Source organism: Sphaeramia orbicularis, chromosome 9 (genome assembly GCF_902148855.1).
Source record: "Sphaeramia orbicularis chromosome 9, fSphaOr1.1, whole genome shotgun sequence".
NCBI lineage: Eukaryota > Metazoa > Chordata > Actinopteri > Kurtiformes > Apogonidae > Sphaeramia > Sphaeramia orbicularis.
The window spans coordinates 53,067,300-53,088,808 of record NC_043965.1 but is presented as its reverse complement, the minus strand read 5'-3'; the positions used below and the strand labels follow the sequence as shown (position 1 = coordinate 53,088,808).

The window sequence follows — 21,509 nt, the reverse complement described above, 5'->3', positions numbered from 1 at the left end:
GCTATAACCGCATTATTTATTGAGACAGAACGCATGTAGTTTCTGGTTAACTTTGACAGAAATAATTTTGTTTGCAGTTCAGGCCACTCAACCATAAAGTTAGAGTGGGGTTTCAGGAGGGGAGGCAACCTGCGTATACGCCCAAGAAGGCTAACGACATGATTGACGTCTAATTTGACCAATAATTGTAAGAATAGGCGGGATTTCCTGTGACATTGACTAATCAGTAAAGGTAACACTAAAAAAACTTTAATATGTCAGCAAACAACACAAAGGGGGAGTTAACTTGAAGACAGCAGTCGTATTTTGGAGAAACATTACAATATTGTCACCACATTGTGCTGACTTCTGCCGAGAGGTAAACTCACGAACGGGGTTTAACGTTTTAGACATTGTAACGTGTAATTACATGAAACAGTGCTGGCTGTATAAACTTTCCGATATGCTCCAGCTGGACTGTCTAATCGGGGCTAGCGCCGCTCGGACGAGCTAGCAAGCTAGTTGTTATGCTAACCATCGCTTGCTAGCCGTTACATTAGCTAGCTAACGCTAAAGTTCCCCGTCTTCCGACCAAACGGTCAGCGAGAACCGCATTTTGTCGTTTTGACAGAAGCGTTTCCCTGAAACCCCCTATCAAAGTTTATGTTTACCTATTGATATGTCGCCAAGGTCGTGTCAAGCGTTTGACTTTCATCTAAACTTTGATTTTGTCTACACATCCGTGATGGCCACCAGATTTGGAGAAGCCATAATCCAATCAGAGTGTGATCCTACCAAGCGATAGTTGCCAAGCTAATGCTACTGTAACTGTATGGAAATTATATTTAGATAACGGTGACCGCTATTCTTTTTAAACGATTTAGCAATTTTCTTTTGTTAGCTTAGCCTTAGTCTTAAGAATAATTTTCTTACAGCTAACACTTAAAGTCTCAAAAATCACATTTAAAAAAAAAAAATTGTTACCTTTACTGACACTCCGTTGACAGAGACATTAACCCAATCTTTTATTGCAGACATGCATGGCATTAAATTACTGTACAATAATAGTGCAGGACACAGTTAAGCTTAATAGCTCACCATTATATGTTATTTATAAAGTGTATAAAAACTGGCTGAACAGGGAATGTCTTAAATTTCTTAAAGGTACTGAAATTAAAATAGTATAGTAATACTGTTTTAATTTCAGGACTGTGTGAGGAAGGACTGCCTGGTGTGTCAACACACTTGTCATTGTAGAGACAGCATGGTAATGATTATGAAAAACACTTAAAACGTATTATATTAGGGTTGTGAGAAAATATTCATTCCTCCTTCCTTTGTATGTCCACAAAACATTATTATATTGAACCATGGTCCAATATTTCAGTAATTGGCCTAGCATATGTAAGTCATGTCATATGTACATGTTCAATTGTAATCAAGGCAAAGATAAATGCCTTTTTGTTGTTTCAAATTATATGCCTTATACTACAGGGAGTGAAAGAAATTTAACAGAATAGACTAATGTTGTCAAGAGCATACATCTTAACAGCCCCTCTGATGATTATGAATGAAAGAACCTGACCTGAATCTGACTGATAAATGCTAATCTTGAGCTCACTGTTCTGATTTCACATATTTTATATGCAAATATATTTCATATTTCTATGTTGCCTTGTTCTTTATACCAAAATTAGATAAACAAAACAAATAAGCATAGAATAACAAAATATTGTAGTATACCAAATTGTAACACCCATATTATGATGTATTATATTACTGGATTCTTGCCTCTGTATAGTACTACTGAATCTGAAGGAGTCACTGTACACTAATTGTACATTAATCAGAGAGTAGACTATCATGCAATTGTTTTTTTTTTTGTTTGTTTTTTTTTTCAATATTATGTATTATAGGTTATTTGTGGTCTTGAAGTTTTGGTCACAACGTGACATTTAGCAGGGTAGGTAATATTCAAAATACTTATAAAATCTTTTTTCAGTATGGACATATACATGACATACAATTTTTAAGTGCTTTAGATGACAATATAAGAATTGCAGATATGATGATACTTATTTCAAACTAAAAACATATTACTATAATAATTATTACTTAAACAAGAAGTTGGATATGAAATTACATAAAAGTTTACTTTGCCATTGAACTTTAGACTGTTGTTTCCCTTATGTCTTATCAATACATCAGCACTTGCGTGTCTTCTCTCCTCCTCCTCCAGCTCTCTGGCATCCTGACAGCTGGTCAGTAGATGTCCACCCCTTCAGATACATCAGGTGGAATGTCCCATCCTGGCCCTTCTCCAGGGGCAGGTCTATCTCCAGGGCCCATCTTGGGTCCCAGTCCTGGACCTGATCCCTCACCAGGCTCTGTTCACAGTATGATGGGACCTAGTCCTGGGCCTGGGACGCCTAATGCACCTCATGGAATGCAGGGTCAGGGTCAAGGCGATTACTCTCAGGACAGCATGTATGCTATGCACAAGGTAGTGTGGAAATGTTACCAGCTGTACATCCAGTCTTTGATGTTCATGAACCTTAATTTCAATTTATTCATTTCATTTTGCAGCCCATGGAGGGGATGAATGACAAGAGCATGGCTGATGCAATGCACTTTGGTCATATGAAAAATGTGGGAATGAGATCTTTGCATAGTGGTATGGGTCCTCCTCAGAGTCCAATGGACCAGCACAGCCAAGGTATATTTTGACTAACCACAGCACTATTCTGTTTATAGGTTCAAGCTACACACTCATGTAAGTTTAATGTTATATTGCATATATGATTTAAGTCCTTGTCTTTGTTTAGCCCTATAGTTTTCCTCTGGAAAGTCTCTATTTTATTTGACCTTTGTTTATCCAGGTAGGTCAATTTAGAACCAGCTCTCATTCACAATGATGACCTCACCAAGAGGCAGCATAAGAGATGGATACAAAACAATAAAGACATAAAGAAAAACACAGTAACACATAATAGATGTCATATCAGTCCAGAGAGAGTAATGTTACCAAAATGTACTGTTCATGTTTGTATTGGTCACGTGGTGCTTGTAACAAGACACGAACTCTACATTCACAACACAATTTGATAACTGTTGTGATGCCACTTGGCATGATTGAATTTTTAGGTTTTGTCATCCCTGGTAACTGGGACGAAAGATGTCCTTTTAAACTTGATTAGTGACACTGGTCCCTGGATTACAGCACAGTCATTTGGGTTTTGTCATCATGAATCTACTTACATGGAAGAGAATACATTGTTTCTTCGGGTTAAAGTGGTCTAAGTGACCTCTTTTAGTGCTGACCAACTCTAAACTGACCAACTCTAAAGAATCCTTTTAAACACATTTAAATACAGCTGCAAGCTGAGCAACATTAATGCAACAAATGAGCCAGGATGCAACATGTACTGTGACATTTTGTCTTTATAGTGTATTTAAACCGAATATTAGTGGAAGAGAGAAGTTGAACAGTGCTAATTTATTAGCTCACAGGCCGATTGGCCATGAGCTGTTTTGCAGATGTTGTGTCTGGCACTATTGTCTGTGTTGTTGTTGTCGTTCTCGTTAGCATTTTCTTCAAATATCTTCTCCAACGAAACTACTTGCTGGATTCATTTAAATGTTATATGTAGTTTCCTTGAGACAGTGTCTACAAATTTTGTTCTCAGTTTTGAGAAATGCTGATTTTTGAATTTTTGACAAATTTTTGAATTATTAAACATTTGCTTTTACTTATAATGGTCCATATTTTGATGGCTTATAACTTGGAAATTGTTAGCGATATCAATAAAGTCACTGTTGATCAGCCATAGGAACTCATTGATTATTAAATTTGTTGAATTATCCTCCAGTGAAAGTACCAGCCACTTCTATTTGAAGATTGATCTCCTAATCATAACTACAGGACTCTAACATAGCAGCAGAACCTGACAACCTCACAAATTCAACTTGGTATTGATTCTTGATAGAGCATGCCGCTATGATACAGGGACATTGGCTTGTTTTTTCATTATGTAAGGCAAAGGAGCTGTGTATACTGTGTCCAGTCAACACTGTACTAATATTATCTTAACAGACAGCTGCATGTTTTGGTTAATTGCTAGGGTGCTGAAAAAGTTTTTTTATGTGAGAAAACTGCTGTAAGTTTATTAAAAATATAGAAGAGTTGAAGTTCTATGAGACTGGTACTGAACTGTTCAGGAACCACTATCCAAGCCAAAGTATCAGTTTTGAAACTTACCCAGCCCTACACTGTGCTCTACATGTGTTAATCATAAATGAAGTTCAGCCTGATAATGAAAACCGTCTGCTGTATGCTGTAGGATACATGTCCCCCCATCCTTCCCCTATGGGTGTCCATGAACATGCTTCTAGCCCCATGTCAGGAGGTGGAAGTGGAGGAGGACCCACACCGCCTCACATGCCTCCCTCCCAGTCTGGCCCTATGATGTCCATGGACCCACAGGGAGCCCTGCCTGGCATGAGCCAGCAGGGTCGAGGACCCTCAGCCTTCAGCCCGGTTCAGCTGCAACAGCTCCGAGCTCAGATCCTGGCCTATAAGATCTTGGGCCGTGGCCAGCCCCTACCTGAAAATCTGCAGTTGGCTGTCCAGGGAAAGAGGAGTCTTCCCACAATGCAACAGCAGCAGCAACAGCAGCAGCAACAGCAACAGCAACAGCAACAACAACAACAACAACAACAACAACAACAGGGATCTAGTGGTAGCCCGTACAACCGACCTCCGGGTAAGAAGAGTAATTCTTAAAGGTTTTGACATATATTGCTTCATTAACCAGTACGGTAATGAAGTTTACTGTGTGGTAAATTGCACTGTGGTATATTTTAGTATATAATAAACCATATTGCTTTTTTTGTCTTGGCTTGGGACAGCTCTGATCATCTCCGTGATGTAACCTGTGTAAAATCTTACTTTGACTAAAATGGGCTTTCTTTTCCACAAGCTATGCCAAGACATTTGTACACCTCTCAATACAGATTTTATTGATTAGTGTGACCAGTTTGTATTTTCACCTGGAGTTTAACCAAGCAAACTCTGCTTTTGTTGAAAGGAATGCCAATGGCACCTACTAGTGGTCCCCAATCAAGTCCATGTCCTGCTCCTGCTATGCAAGGACTCAATCAGAGTACAGTACCCAAGCCTTGGTCTGAGGGTGAGTACTGCATGTTTGAACCAGAGTGAATTACAGTGCTTCTGACTTCCAGTCACTACTTCTCAATCCAGTGTATGAATAAGAGGGGAAGGTGAGAGACTGAGTGACCTACTCTGTTTGATGTGTTGTCTTGCATCAGATGGTCTTTGAAGGACACTAGAGTGAGTTTAAGGTTTTTGTAGGTTAGCAAGATAGTGAACTTGGTGAAAATCAAAGATGACCTAAAATGTAAAAACTGGTCTGACTTTGAAAGTGTGCATTATTTTATGCATCAAGGTTGTAAATCAACACCAGAAAGAAAGTTAGGATATGATGCCAATCATTTTCATGTGAAAAAGAAGATACTGCCTGAACTGAAAATGTGTGTGTTTATGATCATTAGAGACATAGTGCTGATGACATCCTCACTTTTGATAAATATAAATGTCATGTCAAGGATCCCTGGCATCACAACTGACATTCCCAATAACGGACAAGAATCCAGAAGTGTGCTACCAAAATTTTAACTGACCACAATGTGATATCATGACCCGTGTAAATATACACGCCACTTTTAATTGCTGTGTTATCTGTAGACATTATATGGTTTCCATGACTATGTTCACGCTGTTATTAGCCCCCTGTCCAACCTGAATCGATGCGTCAAATACCACACACTGAGAGTTAGGGTTATGTGAACCGGAGATCTTGGCGTAAATTGGCACATGATCAAATGGCATTTAATAACACACGAAAGGTCGAAAATGCGTAGGTATAGCATGCCAAATGCCATAAGAACTGGCGTGACATACAACTCCATTTATTGAGATCAGTCTGCTGACCAGGTCCAAAGAGTAAAGAGACATTTTTCTGTTACACAGTGAAATTTCAGTTAATTGTGCACAAGTAACAGGGCAAAAATAGTGTAAAAGTTGCAACATGATGAGAATACCATTTAAGATGCTAGATCTTGGAAGACAGAGACACACTTGTGAATTTAGTTCAGATTTTGATTATTTTCTTTGTTTTAAATAAATGTGAAAGTCTTTGTATGCGGACATACTTGTACAATATGTAATATGATTATTCACAACATAAAAACGTATCACGAAAAGGATGATTATTGTTTCATTACCCAGTAGCACCTTCTGCTGGTTACACTAATCTATATTTTGTTTTTTTAAGGATCAAACCACCCAAGTATGAGTGAACAATTGATAATATTTTTTCAGATCCTTATGTGTGTTAGCCTTGTAATGAACTTAGAAAAATGACCGCATGAATGTTAGACTGGATTTAACACTGTTAACTTGTATACGGTTGGACCAATAACAGGCAGTGTTTTGTCTCCAGGTCAGAGTGCAGACAATCAAAACAACCCACAGAAGCACCTGACCCCAGCTGCTGGTGGACGGCCATCCCCCGCACCTCCTCAGACCTCTGCTGTGTCAGCTGGGCCCATGGTGGGCAGCTCTGTGACCCCTCAGCCCCCAGGGCAGCAGGTGTCCCCTATGCTCCAGATGCAGCAGAAGCAGAACCGAGTAACGCCAATTCAGAAACCTCAGGGCCTGGACCCAGTGGGAATCCTGCAGGAGAGGGAGTACAGGTATTCATGTCTCACTCAAACACATTCTCAAACTCTCCTTGACAGTTTAACAAGGTTTTTTAATCCTTCTAGTCAAGTATGTTCACAGACTAGAGAAATGTGAACACTTATACGGTTATAAATTCTCCACTGCATGTGTGTATAGTGTAGATGTTCTTAGGCTACTTTGAGCATGGTGGTATGTAGGGCTGCACGATTTTGGCAAAAAAAAAAAAATCCCGATTTTTTTTTTTTTTTTTTTTTCCTCTAAAAACTCGATTTTCGATTTCAGTTTTTGGGTAAAACTACAAAAGACAACAGAAGTCAGCATGTCGTTTTCGTGAGCAGCCCACAGTGCAAGGCACTGCTGCGACCTCAAATCTGTGATGGTATCATGTGATGAAGCCACAGAAGTTTATTTTTTCTTAATTAAATCTTTATTGAATGAAGTAGACTATACAAACAATGTATACAACAAGAAAATAACATAAGTTTGCCAGGGGGAATACACTAAAATACAATGTCCAAATCAGAGCAAATACTTACGTTTTTTATAGCCTTTTTGTTTCCAGATTTATCTAACAGCTTTAAATAAAGTTCAACATCTTTCAAAAAATAAATATTTGGTGTTGTGCTACAGAACTTACATTTGTTAATGAAAAATTTAGCAAGTAAAAGGACTAAATTAATTATTAAAGAAAAAATTTTTTTTTTTTTCCTTTTCTGGGTATCTGGGCCCACAGAAGTGATACCAATGTAAGTCAGTGACAGGCATCAGTCGTGTGTGCGTGGACCATGGAATATGAGTGATCCCCATGCGGTTCTATTTAAACTGGGGGATCCGTGCATGGAACAGACTGACCCAGGACACGCTGGAGGGATTCTATCTGTGGAGCTGGTGGATGTGTGTGGGCAGAGGGCTGTCTGGGCTCCTCTGCTGAGGCTGCTGACCCCGAGACCCGGACCCGGTTCGGAAGAAGACAGTACGGTACGGATCTGGGACAACACAAGATGAATGATCCGCATGCAGTTATATTTCAGTTGCGGGATCTGTGCGTGAAGTCACGGCTTACAGTGCTATAAGTACTGCGGGTTCATTAACACATTTAAAGTCCAGTCATTACACGGACTTCTGTGACAGACCGCTGTCATTGATAGGAGGAAGAGCCTACGGTAGCCCGCAAGCGTGCAGCTGGGAGGCATCGATTTCACAATTTCCCTTTTTAAAAAATTGTCCTAATTAAAAAATCCGATTTCGATTTAAAATCGATTAATCGTGCAGCCCTAGTGGTATGTGAGATAGTCTGTTGTGCAGTATAAATATTATTTTCCTACTGTCCAACTAGAATCATAAGATCAGTGAGATGCATCATAATCTGACTGTGCAGTTCTCTCATTTACTCACAGTAAGAGCCAAAAATGTGTTGGACAAGACCGTAACCTTGTTCTTCCATCCATCCATCCATTGTCTTCCGCTTATCCGGGGCCGGGTCGCGGGGGCAACAGTCTAAGCAGGGATGCCCAGGCTTCCCTCTCCCCAGACACCTCCTTCAGCTCTTCCAGGTGGACCCCGAGGCATTCCCTGGCCAGCCGAGAGACATAGTCTCTCCAGCGTGTCCTAGGTCTTCCCCGAGGCCTCCTCCTGGCGGGACATGCCCGGAACACCTCCCCAGGGAGGCGTCCAGGAGGCATCCGAAACAGATGCCCGAGCCACCTCAGCTGGCCCCTCTCGATGTGGAGGAGCAGTGGCTCTACTCCGAGCTCCTCCCTGGTGACTGAGCTCCTCACCCTATCCCTAAGGGTGCGCCCAGCCACCCTACAGAGGAAACTCATTTTGACCGCTTGTATCTGGGATCTTGTCCTTTCGGTCATGACCCAAAGCTCATGACCATAGGTGAGAGTAGGAACGTAGATTGACTGGTAAATTGAGAGCTTCGCCTCTCGGCTTAGCTCCTTCTTCACCACAACCGACCGATACAGCATGTGCATCACTGCAGATGCTTCACCGATCCGTCTGTCAATCTCATGCTCCATCCTTCCCTCACTCGTGAATAAGACCCCAAGATACTTAAACTCCTCCACTTGTTCTTTGGCCACCAAAATATTGTCACTTCATCTTTACCTCTGAGTGGATGTTCATATCATGTAGTCATTATTGAAAAATTGTGTGTAAAAGAATGGACAGACATGAGCTCAAAGTGATCTTGACTTGCAGCAACCAAAATTGTTTGGGTCATCCTTATACCCAAGAGAATACTGGCGCCAAGTTTTGTGATATTGAGGATTAAACTGTTCCTTAAAAACACAGGATCAGTTTATTATCAGATACAATACACAGGAAAATCTAGCCTAAATGTATATAATGTATTGTACTGTATAGTGAAAAAATTTGTCTGTGTAAAAATGCTGCCTTTTTTGCTATCCTGCTCTGGGTCTACCCAGTCAGCATTTAGTAAACCTTTAAGCTCTGTCCTAGAGTTTTCAGTGCAGTTTGGAGTACCCACTCTGGAGCAGAGATGCAGTTAGATCCTGTAAAGGTTCCTGTAACGTGATCTGTGGAGGCGGTTCCTGCAGTGAAGACATGCACCAGTGGGTTAGGGTTAGGGTTGGAACACAGCAAACCCAATAAAACCTCAGGTAGAGGCTCATGGGTCTTCAGACAGACTTTGCAAGAAACCTTGATACAGTGTGTCTCCCTCCAGATTGGAACCAGCAGGTACTCTCTGCTGGAAAGAAGAAGTTGAGTTAGAAGAAGCTATCACTCATAATACAATCAGGTTTAGCAGTTTGTTGTGAGTGAGGTTGGTATCTGGAGCTCAGGCACTGGTTAATCAATCAATCAAATTTTATTTATACAGCACCAAATCATAACAAAAGTTATCTGACACTGGCATATAAAGCTGATCAAAACCAGACTCTCAAGCCAATTTACAGAAAAACAACAGAATCCTTCAGGAGCAAACACTTGCTGACAGCGGTGAGGAAAAACTTCCTTTTAACAAGCAGAAACCTTGAGCAGACCCCGACTCATGGAGAATGGTCATCTGCCTTGACCAGTTGGGGTTAAAGAGAGAGGGTAAAGGAAGATAAACCGAGGGAGAGATTTGAGGGGTGGGGGGCAAATTGAACTATAATTGTTAAAAATAGGGGGGGGGGGGGCTTATTTCAGGATAATTTAAGATTAAACTTTAGCCCAGATTTTCTAATGCTCCCATGTCTTGGGAATACAAAAATGTGAAAAAATTTCAAATCAAGCCCAAAACCCCCCCCTACCCCGAAAATTACTTTTTCAACCCTGAAAACATGGGGTTTTTGGCAACTTTCAAACCCTCTTCACTTTTGATAAAGTACAGCGTAGCAATATGCTCATGCTGGGCCCTTTTTTGTTTTTTTTGTGAGACATGTCATGTCTTAAGAGTGCTTTGCACTACAAAAGGTGTAGTGTCAAGGTCAAATTATAGGTCAAAGGTCACCCAAATGGTCAAAAATGCATATTTCATGGAATTAAGCTGTTAATGTGGGTTCTTCAAAATGTTGGGCTCAGGTTCTCTCCTCATAACACATCTATTGACCACAAACAACTTCCATTCAGTAAGACACATTAAACAGAACAATTTACTCAATTCATTATCCATATAGACATGTCAAAATAACAAACGGTAGTTTCACATGACTTTGCAATTTACATGAATATGTCCCGGGCGACACAGTGGTGGAGTGGATTGCACTCGTGCCTCACAGCAAGAAGGTCCTGGGTTCGATTCCAACACCAGTCGATGGGACCTTCCTGTGTGGAGTTTGCATGTTCTCCTCATGCCTGCGTGGGTTCTCTCTGGGCACTCTGGCACCTCCCACCATCCAAACACATGCACTGATAGGTCAATTGGTTAATCTAAATTGCCCATAGGTGTGAATGTGAGATTGATTATTTGTCTCTATATGTCAGCCCTGTGATGAACTGGCGAAATGTCCAGGGTGTACCCCGCCTTCGCCCGTAAGTAGCTGGGATAGGCTCCAAGCGAACTAGTGAGGATAAAGTGGGTTCAGAAAATGAATGAATGAAGTGTTAGTGATTGCCGCCAAAATGTGTGGTAGTGTTTCCCGCCACACTAATGGCGGCAAATTCAAATGGAAAGTACATGTTGCAATATTTTGTCTCGAAAGTGGCTTTGAAAGGGCCAAAGGCCTTGGGGGATCCCACCAGGAAACCAGAGGGAAGAGAACTTAGGACATATTTGATAAAATGGCAGAATGGTATGAATTTTTGAAAAAACTTGGCATTTTGGTGACCTTTATCCTACAACATGACCTTGACATTAGACTTTTCATAGTACAAAGTACTGTTACGATACAGTATGACACTTACAAGATCATTAAATGGCCCATCATGAACATATTTATACACTGCACTGGACAAAAGAGTGGAGAACCTGTGAAAGTTGCAATTTTCAGAGTTAAAAAAGTAATTTTCGGGGTAGGGGGGTTTTTGGATGAACATTTTTTAAAACTTACACAGGAGTGCTTAGAACATTTTGTTGCATCAGAAAATCAGGGCTAATGTGGTATTTGATATTAAGCGCCCCCCCCCATTAAAAAGTAAAACAGCTGGTGTTAGTATAATTACCAGTAGCTAGAACAAATGTCCATAACACTACTACTCCAAATACAAGTATTAACAGTGGATATACTACTACTACAACTGTTAGTACAAATAATAGAAACCTCTACCATCTATGGAACTATATATTAAACACTATCACAACAATATGGATAAATGAGTGATGATGATGAAGGCAGGAGAGAAGAAGGACCACAGCAGCAGGTCCAGATGATCCAGGGAAAACCTGAGAGGACATAAGCACAGAGACTCAAGGGAAGACGGAGAGTCAGTTACATGTATTTGCTGGGGTGTAAATAGAAGAGAAGAGGAGCAGAGAGGAGGTCAGTGTATCATGATGAGTCTCCCAGCAGTCTAAGCCTATAGCAGCAGAGCTAAGAGCATTTATTGTAGGTAATTCGTTTATCAAGACAGGGGTAGTTGTTTGTTTACCTGCTTTACTAGTTTCAGCTACTTCCTGTAGCCTTCGTCAGAAGCATCACAATGATGTTTCTGTGACGTGTCTTATGGGCTGCTCAGGAGGGTTGGCTTGAGGAAACCAGTATAGAAACAAGACCCATATCTGAAGCAGTTAGAAGGTCATTGGTAACTTTGACCAGTGCTGTTTCTGTGCTATGATGTTCCCTAAAACCTGATTGGAAATTATCAAATAGACTGTTGGCTTGAAGGAAGTCGCATAACTGATTGGCTACTATTTTCTCCAGAATCTTGGATATGAGTGGAAGATTTGATATGGAACTATAGCTGCAGGGTCAAGGCTACACTTTTTAAAAAGGGGTTTGATTGCAGCTACTTTAAAGGGCCGTGGTACACAGCCTGTTGATAATGACAGTGTAGTTCTGCAACCAGTGGGGGTTTCAGGAGAGGAGAATGGCAGTCTCTTTTAAAAAGATGTCAGAAAACGACAATGTGGCTGTGAACCAGTGTTTCAGCAGAATGAAAGACACAAGAAGAAAAAGAGGCACTTACACACAAATGTCACATATCTCTATACAGAATCTGAATTGGGTTTCTACTTTTACATATCACGTGTTTATATTCTTTATAACTGCATAAAAATGCAGGAATGTCGAGAATAGCTGAAGTTTCAGTAATGGAAGAAGTGTGGAAGAGTGCAAGAGGTTGTTGCGGAGCACCGTGAAATGACCGCATCAGGGGTAACAGACGTGATTCTGCAGCTGTAGTCAGAGATTAAAAGCCATACTTGTGTTTTAATTTAATTTTAATGAGGTCTGAGAAGAAACACATCATCATTGGATTTGAGCTATTCATCACAAGTGCACATTAGGGATGCATCGATATGACTTTTCAGTTCCGATACTGATGCTGGGGCCTTGCGTATCGGTTGATACCAGACAACTGATCCAACATTGTTGATTTAGAGCAGAGGTTCTCGAGTGGGGGGGGCAGTCTCTCAGGGGGTCACGAGTCACATGGGTGTGCGTGCGCATTAGTGATACTGTTGTACATTACAATCACAACAACATAAATCACTCAGCACCCCCACCCCCCCACTCCTCCACATTCAGGTCTGTTGCATTACTTTTGGAATTATGATGGGCATGCATGACATAGCCTGTCTCACAAACATTTAAAGGGTAAGGATCAGTCTTAAGGCTCCTTTGCTTTTACTGATCCCTGATCCAGCTAAAATGTTGATATTGGGGCCAATATCTGATCATAATATCGGATCGGTGCAACCTTAGTTCACTTGTTCAAGTGCACATTCCTCAGTGCCAGCTCTTTTGTGTTCAGACAGTCTATTGCTGCTCTGGAAAGTAAACAAACCAGGTCTATTCCTGGCAGACACCACAGCAGCAGCATTTGCCTGTGCACCATGCAGACGTCTGGAGAGTGAGAGGCTTTCGAACAGCATCCTAAATAACACTGATGAAAGAAGGAGCAGACTGACAGAGGGCTGAACCACTCATCTTTGTAAAGAACCTTCAGCCCGTATTAAAGTGAAAAAAAAACTGAATCACATTTGAGCGTTGTTACTCAGGGTCAGCCAGTAATTTTACTTAAGTACTGTTGTTATGAATTAATCTGTGTGGTTTCCACAAATGTTATGGCTGTAGGAAAACATTGATACCTCTGGACTATTACAAAGTTAAAGCACTGTTTGTGATGCTCATAGTATGTAATGAAAGAGGGTCCAGCTGTCAGCATTTCTAGCTGTCAGCATTTCTGTCTCTGTGGCATCATTTGGTTTTGTGAGCGTAACTGGAGAACCATTTAGTATTTTATAGCAGATTTGCTACCCTTTATTAGTTGTGTATTGGAATGGTTCCTTTAGCTACTTCGTTGTCCATCATACCATTCGTCATCATCTGTTTTGTGTCCTGAGAAAAACTGGAAAACCTTTCCATATTTTGCCTGTAAACTATTTGTAAACAACTCAAGAAACTACTCAAGTCCTCTGCTTGCACTCGACCATGGTACTGAAACTAGACTAACATCATCAACAAGTATGACTAATGAATTTTGCGGACATCATCTTCTTTTGGCATCCACTTTGTGTGGAAGGTAAATATAACAGGATTACACACTTTATATTGGAGAGGTGGTCTGTCATGTCCACCAGTCTTGGGTTGAAATGGTGTAGTCCAGGAAATGTACTATTGTCTCTGAGAATTTAATGTTTGATCATTTTAGTGCACCTTTGCCATAGTTTTGACAAATTTTGTCCATAATTCCTCTCAGACTGCAGGCTCGAATTGCACACCGTATCCAGGAGCTGGAGAGTTTACCAGGTTCGTTGCCTCCTGATCTAAGGACTAAAGCCACAGTGGAGCTCAAGGCACTGCGACTGCTCAACTTCCAGAGACAGGTAGGATTTAGTGTGTTAATGTATAAACCTTTTCTTTTCTTTTTTTTTCTTTTTTTTTCCTTTTCTTTTCTTTTCTTTTCTTTTCTTTTCTTTTCACCGATTAAAATGTGCAAAATCAATACCGGTAATTTATTTTAAAGTGCAATGTATTAATGTTTAATTGATCCTTGCGTACTGTTACTACACCTGCCAAGTTTTTGCCTCTGTCATACCTAGGGATGTAAACAATTAATCGACTAACGATTAATTGTCAGTAAGAATTTGCTCGATTGAATTATTAATTGTCGGTTAATTGCCCTTGTCTACCTGTCCACACCTGTCTGAAGGCTGCCGGTTTGTCCGCGCTGCGACTCCGTGGCTGGGATTGCCGGTCCTCGTACTGGATCATGGCGTTGATGAGTTAGAATGTCTTTATGGACATGGTGGAGCCAAACACAGACCGGCCGGTTTGTGGGAACGGTACACCCCCGAATAAATACACGCACAAATGCAGGGTCAGTTTCAGAGCGTTTTCCCTGGAGGTTGGTCTAGTCTATGGTCAGTGAGATAGAAGTTGAAAACATCCTCCAGGCTCCTGATTTGGGCTACAGGTATGTCATGAATTTGCGAAGCCTCAGGAGGCGGGGAAAAGATAAATGAGCGATAAGTTTCACTTTCATTTCTGTGGGGGCACGGAATGCACCGTACCCCCACAGTATTAGAAGTAGGACGGAAAGTGATGCACGCATGCGCGCGGTTAACAAACAACACGCATCCCCCGGCCGTACTGCGCGCGTGCGAGTACCCCCCCCCCCCCCCCCCCCCCCCCCCCCCCGACGAAACGCACGCACGTGCATCCCCATCACACACCGCTACATCAACAGATTAATTCCACAGGAAACACTGACTGTATCCAATGGTTCAATAAATCAATCATTAAGGAATATCACATGCTTTTTTCATGAAGTATATAAACAATATTTAGCTTTAATTTTTATTGACCGTATTGAAAAAGAAATTCAGGTTCTCAGGAAAATCGCCACTTATCAATTAATCGTTAACTGATTGATAAGGGCAACCAACTAACGATTAATGAATTAATCGATAATTTGCATGCTTAGTCATACCCCTTAATGGCATTTTCAATGACATTAGTAAGAGATATTCCCAAGAAAATATAGCAAATATCTGTGGTAATACTCTGAAATATTATAGAGAAGACACAAAAGGCATGAATGCACTTGGGAGTAGGGCTGCACGATTAATCGATTTTAAATTGAAATCGGATTTTTTAATTAGGACGATTTTTAAAAAAGGGAAATCGTCAAATCAATTTCATCTCTTTCATGCCTCCCAGCCGCGCGCCTCCGGGCTACCGTAGGCTCTTCCTCCTATCTGTGCCAGTGGTCTTTCACAGAAGTCCGTGTAATGACCGGACTTTAAATCTGTTAATGAGCCCGCAGTAGTGATACCAATGTAAGCCATGGTTTCACACACGGATCCCGCAATTGAAATATAACTGCATGGGGATCACTCATCTTACGTTGTCCCGGATCCATACCGTACTGTCTTCTTCCGATCCGGGTCTGGGTCGCGGGGTCAGCAGCCTCAGCAGAGGAGCCCAGACAGCCCTATGCCCAGACACATCCACCAGCTCCGGGGATATAATCCCTCCAGTGTGTCCTGTGTCAGTCTCTTCCACGCACGGATCCCCCAATTTAAATAAAACCGCATGGGGATCACTCATATTACATGGTCCACGCACCCACGACTGATGCCTGTCTTACAGTGTTATCACTTCTGTGGGCCCAGATACCCCCAAAAGGAATAAAAAGATATATTTTTTTCCCTTACTTGCTAAATTTTTCATTCACAAATGTAAGTTCTGTAACATAAAGCCAAATATTATTTATTTTTTGAAAGATGTTGAACTTTATTTAAAGCTGTTAGATAAATCTGGAAACAAAAAGGCTATAAAACTATCATTATTTGCTCTGATTTGGACATTGTAGTGTATTCCCCCTGGCAAACTTGTTATGTTATTTTCTTGTTGTATACATTGTTTGTATACTCTACTTCTTTCAATAAAGATTTAATGAAAAAAAATTAAAGAAAGTAAAACTTCTGTGGGTTCATCATGTGATACCATCACAGATTTGAGGTAGGGAGCAGTGCCTTGCATTGCGGGCTGCTCACAAAAATGACATGCTGACTTCTGTTGTCTTTTGTAGTTTTACCCAAAAATTGGAATCGACAATCGAGTTTTTAGAGGCAAAAAAATGGGATTTTATTTTTTGACAAAATCATGCAGCCCTACTTGGGAGTTAGAATTCACAATACACCATTAATACAGTATCAAAAGCCCCTTTTCCACCGCAGGAAGTTTTCCAGGAATGTTTACTTTATCAGGAATCTTCGGCGTGTTTCCACAGAAGTTACCCAGGTAAAAAACTTTCCTTCAACCCCAGACTTTCCCTGAAATAAGTCCCTGGTAGGGGGTTATTCCCTGGAATTCTTGAGGGGCGGGGTGCTGATGAACACTGATTGGTGGAACACACTAGCAGCATTCTGCAATTACGTTCACCCCCTATAGCAAATGCGCAGTTACATATTCGTTTATTTAATTTCTACCAGCTTCACTTTGTGTTTTGATCATTTCAAAAATGGAGCAAAAGAAGAGAACCTGCAAGAAGATGGATGACAAGGTCCATTTGCCGAATACGCTGTTTTGAGTGTTCAAAGTCACTTTTTTGAGTGTATTTGGCTCAAGCCAAGCTGGTCTTATTGAACTTGAGTTGAGCCAAGCCCAACATATTCAGTTTGCTCGTACAAGTGCATTGCAATCATCTGTCCATTTGAATACGCTAAAGAGCCTATTCAGCAAATATAGCAGGTCAGTTTGAGCGAATACACTCAAAAGAACTTCAGCGGGACTTCAACTCTTGAAACAGCTTTAAACGACCGAGCCTCATTTGAATACATTTTCAGGAACTTTGAAGTGTGTTGGAAAAGCTAAGCATGCAGAATACCAGGAATTCTTTTATGGAGGTAAATAAGTTGCTGGTAATAAAAGTCTCTGGCGGAAGAGGGGCTATTAAACACTGTTGTGTCAAGCAAAAGTGTTAACTAAGGTTTATAAGGTGTTTTTGTTGATAAGACTATTTTATGAATGCAGCTCTCTGTTTTCTGTCTTTTTCTTTCAGATATTTCAGAAGTAGTTACTGATGTCTTTCAGACTTTCAGTAACAATCTGACATATGTCCAATAAGTTTTTGTTTGTAAAAAAGTAATTTTAGTGGCAGGGCAATCACTCAAACATCTTCATAAGATTTCAGTTAACAATGGTTCAGTGCTGTTAACATTATTATTCAGAAAAAAGTTCCATATCACTTTTAGGTGAAATGTGTCATGTTATCTAAAAATGTAACTATGCATTCTATCCCTCAATGAATTGTGCTGTTAAAATTTTCAGTCACTGTTCATACATGTTGTTTACTAGTTTTGTATTTAATTCCCACAAACTTTATTACGTGCATCTCTAGCTGAGACAGGATGTGGTGGCATGTATGAGGCGAGACACCACCCTGGAGACAGCCCTCAACTCCAAGGCTTACAGACGCAGCAAGAGGCAGACGCTGAGAGAGGCGCGCATGACGGAGAAGCTGGAAAAACAGCAGAAACTGGAGCAGGAGAAGAAACGGCGACAGAAACATCAGGTGGGCCCCAGGAGATGGTGTTGGTTCATAGTGAAATTCAGGGAAGGGCAGAATAAGTTTTAGTATTATGAACAAAAGCAGCGCTGTTATTTTCCTACGTGTGTACTGTTTAATTTGTGTTTTACTGCCATCAGTCTATTGCATTTTTCTTGTACCATTTAATAACAAATTTTTGCTGTTTTATTTTTTCAGGAATATCTGAACAGTATCCTTCAGCATGCAAAGGACTTCAAAGAATACCACCGCTCAGTTTCTGGAAAAATCCAGAAACTTACCAGAGCTATTGCAACCTGGCACACCAACACAGAGCGGGAACAGAAGAAAGAGACTGAGAGAATTGAGAAGGAGAGGATGAGGAGACTGATGGTAGGGACCTACAAATAAAAGAAGTGTGCTCATTTGAAATCAAAGCAGAAGTTAGTTCAAGGAATTGTCTTTTCTCCATATGAAAATAATCCATCTTTGCCTTCACATTAACATATAGAGAAATACTTACAGCACTATGGGTACTATTGAAAAACCTGTACTTGAACTTCACTTTGACAATTTGTTAGCGTTTTGGAAGTGATAGGCAACTAAATGCATTTGACTCAAATGCAATCCAATGTGGTAATATTTTAGCAAAGATTATACTCTGGTCTTATTTCATTAACCTTGTATTACCATCTCTCACCCAGGCAGAAGACGAGGAAGGCTACAGAAAACTAATCGACCAAAAGAAAGATAAGCGTCTAGCCTACCTGCTGCAGCAGACAGATGAATATGTTGCCAACCTCACCACACTGGTGTATGAACATAAAGTTGCTCAAGCTGCAAAAGAAAAGAAGAGGAGAAAGAAGAGAAAGAAGGTAGGATTAGAAATGAACAAATGGATGTTTTACAGGATAATAGAAAGGTGCCTTCAATGAGTGATTTGTATCTGGGTACATTGGGACAAAATGTATTCTTAAATCCCACATCCAAGAGATTTTGGAGCGTTTGCTATATTCATTCATCACTGCTTTTCATGGTCTCTCAGATTTGAGCATAATTACAGGACTGGTGATTAAGAGTGTTGCAAGAATTGCAATGACACTATGTTGTTCTTTTTCCAGTTTGTATGTATTTTGGCATAAGTCCTCCTGCATACATTTTGTGTTTTCAGCTATTCAAATGCCAAAATGTGCAGCTCATTTAAGACATTAGTGTTGTTACCACAACCTCTGAGCTCTCAAAAAATATTTATTCACCACAAGTAGTGACGTTTCAGGCCACAGCCCTTCATCAGACATGTAAAAATAAGATGGAATTATGGATTTAAAACATAAAATATTTGAAACATACAATGTCACTTCAGAAGTACCAAAAAGTAAAAGTGATAAAGATGAACTAAAACAGACATCTACTAAAAAAGGAGCAGTTGGAGGTAAAATAAGTAGTGATTAAGGATTTAAATGGTCCTAATGATAAAAGTGTGGTAAGTTTTAGATGGTTTTGGAGAGTGTTCCAGGTTTCAGGTGCACAGTAAGAAACACTGGACTTTCCCAATTCATTATGCACAGAAGGAACCTGCAGTGTGAGCAACTCCTTTGAAGGAGTGTGATATTGACTTGCATTAAAAGATACTGGAAAATTAATATAAAGAAGAAAAATACACCAGAGAAAAGGATGTGAATCCCAGAATCAAGAATTGATTCTGGGGATTCACATCCTTACTATTCTTTATGATGCCCATGTGAAGCTGAAAAAGAGTCTGAAGCGAAACAGTGACCAAGAAAAAATGAACCAGGATCAGTTTATAAGTCATCTACAGCAACTCTTTGATATAGCTACAAGTGATGCACTGACAGCTATTAAAATTGAAAAAGATAGGCAATTTTTCATCATGCAGTGCAGTGATGTTTTGTCGTGCAGCATGGCAGGGGTAGATGTGTTAGTCTCTAGTAAAGAACAAAGGAAAATTGCTCGAAAAGAGCAGCAGTTGAAATACACAGAGAAAATAGCATCAGGTACAGCCCTGGAAAAAGTCTGCGACTCCTATATTCAGAGTGCCAGCAGTTCCTTGTCATCCTCTTCAGATGAAGAGTTCCAGGTTTCCAGTACATGTCAGGAACATCAGCCAAAGCGATCAAAGGTCAGTGTCCTAGATGATCCTGATGTGACTGCAGCTCTGGACAGAGTAAACCTACCTGACAGAGGAGCTGCGTATGTTGTTGGAACAGTTGAAAAGGCACTTGGCCATGTTATCAGTACAATGGCATTATCCAGAAGCGCCATCAGACATTCCCACTACAGAAACCGTAAGAAACAGGCAAAAGTGGATCAGGAGTTCATCCACAATAAGCTCCTTCTCCTTCACTGGGATCTGGGAAAGATGATTGTTGTGGAGAGGTACCTCTGTGTTAGCTCTAACAGTGAGCAACCTTGCCTTTTAACACAGAAATGGAGGAATATAATGACCTGAATACTTAATGTTGGTGTTCTATATACTGGCAAATCTTGTTGTGATAGAAAATAATATTTGTTATAATATGTCTACTAAATGGTCTTCTGTTTGATGTCTAGAAGGTGGATGGAGACGGAGAAGGAACCAGTGCCATTGGACCTGATGGAGAAGTAAGTCAAGCCTTGTTTAATTTTGTAGTTATATTTTCCTTTGTTAGGTGCTTTTTCCTTACTTTTATTCACTTGATGTGACTAATTAGATATCTTTTTTGATTAGTTTCACACAAGTCATAGGTTGTTTTCATTTTTTGTTCCTCTGCAAAGTCAAACACGCACTTTGCCCAGCCTTCTAATGAATAAACTGACCGTCAGATCTAACAAATAGTAATTATCCTTTAGGAGAATTGCAGCCACCACCCTGGGGGATAGTACAATGAAAACAAATTGAATGTCTTGTAAATAATGCAGCAGAATACAAATAGAGGTGTGAAGTGTTTGTTCTGCCTCCAACACTCCAGCATGTTTTAATTACTTTCTCCTCTGTCTTCGGTCAGAAATGCATCCACTAAGGCCTTGAGAGCCAGTTTCTGATCGCACACTGGGTAATGCTGGTTGGTTTAAAAAGGGATCTGTGGAAATTCTGTGTTTCAGTTTTTAGTAAACCTGGGCAGAAACTTGTTGACTGTCACATTGATTATGTCTGTGATTTGCAGATATGATGACTGACTGGGCTCAGCTGTACCAGGTCTGTGCCCAGTCACAGACAGTCATGTTGCGTGTAGTGTGCGCAAACCCATCTGAAGTCTTTAGAACCAGCTGTCAGCCAGGGGTACGTTTCTGGGTTAAATAGTGAACGCAGCCGTTTGCGCGCCCCTCAGCGCAAATAGAGAGCAAACGATGGGTCGGTGAACGCAGAGGCTTAACGAACCCAAAATCTGTTTCTGCACTCGTTTCGTTCGCTAAGCCATCATTCACTCACTATTTGCGTTGAAGGGTGAGCTAAACAGGTGCGTTCACTATTTAACCCAGAATGAACACCTCCGCTCCCGCTATTTCCAGTCATCTGACAGCATTATGGTTAGAATGAAGAAGTATTAGAGGATATCTGTGAGCCCCGATCTGTGACCTCCTCCCTTACCCTCATGTGTTTGGATGGACCTCCTCACCCTCATCTGACAATAGATAGCCCCCCTCAGCTGTCTGGACCCCC

The 21,509-nt window shown here is 40.7% G+C and overlaps 1 protein-coding gene across 2 annotated transcripts in view; it reads left to right on the top strand.

The window, feature by feature from the left end:
* The first annotated feature begins 250 nt into the window (after nucleotides 1-250).
* The window catches only part of smarca2 (SWI/SNF related BAF chromatin remodeling complex subunit ATPase 2), a 109,364-nt gene continuing 88,105 nt past the window's right edge, over nucleotides 251-21,509 (top strand). The window contains exons 1-11 of one of the 2 annotated variants that reach the window (XM_030144540.1): nucleotides 251-358; nucleotides 2,219-2,482; nucleotides 2,566-2,695; nucleotides 4,320-4,742; nucleotides 5,067-5,168; nucleotides 6,501-6,753; nucleotides 14,054-14,180; nucleotides 17,702-17,875; nucleotides 18,068-18,241; nucleotides 18,553-18,723; nucleotides 20,420-20,470. In XM_030144540.1, the coding sequence (XP_030000400.1) occupies nucleotides 2,249-2,482; nucleotides 2,566-2,695; nucleotides 4,320-4,742; nucleotides 5,067-5,168; nucleotides 6,501-6,753; nucleotides 14,054-14,180; nucleotides 17,702-17,875; nucleotides 18,068-18,241; nucleotides 18,553-18,723; nucleotides 20,420-20,470 (1,839 nt within the window). In that variant the 5' untranslated portion in view covers nucleotides 251-358; nucleotides 2,219-2,248. Of the gene's footprint in view, nucleotides 359-2,218; nucleotides 2,483-2,565; nucleotides 2,696-4,319; nucleotides 4,743-5,066; nucleotides 5,169-6,500; nucleotides 6,754-14,053; nucleotides 14,181-17,701; nucleotides 17,876-18,067; nucleotides 18,242-18,552; nucleotides 18,724-20,419; nucleotides 20,471-21,509 lie in introns of those variants that run through there. The other variant, XM_030144541.1, reaches the window with a different exon arrangement.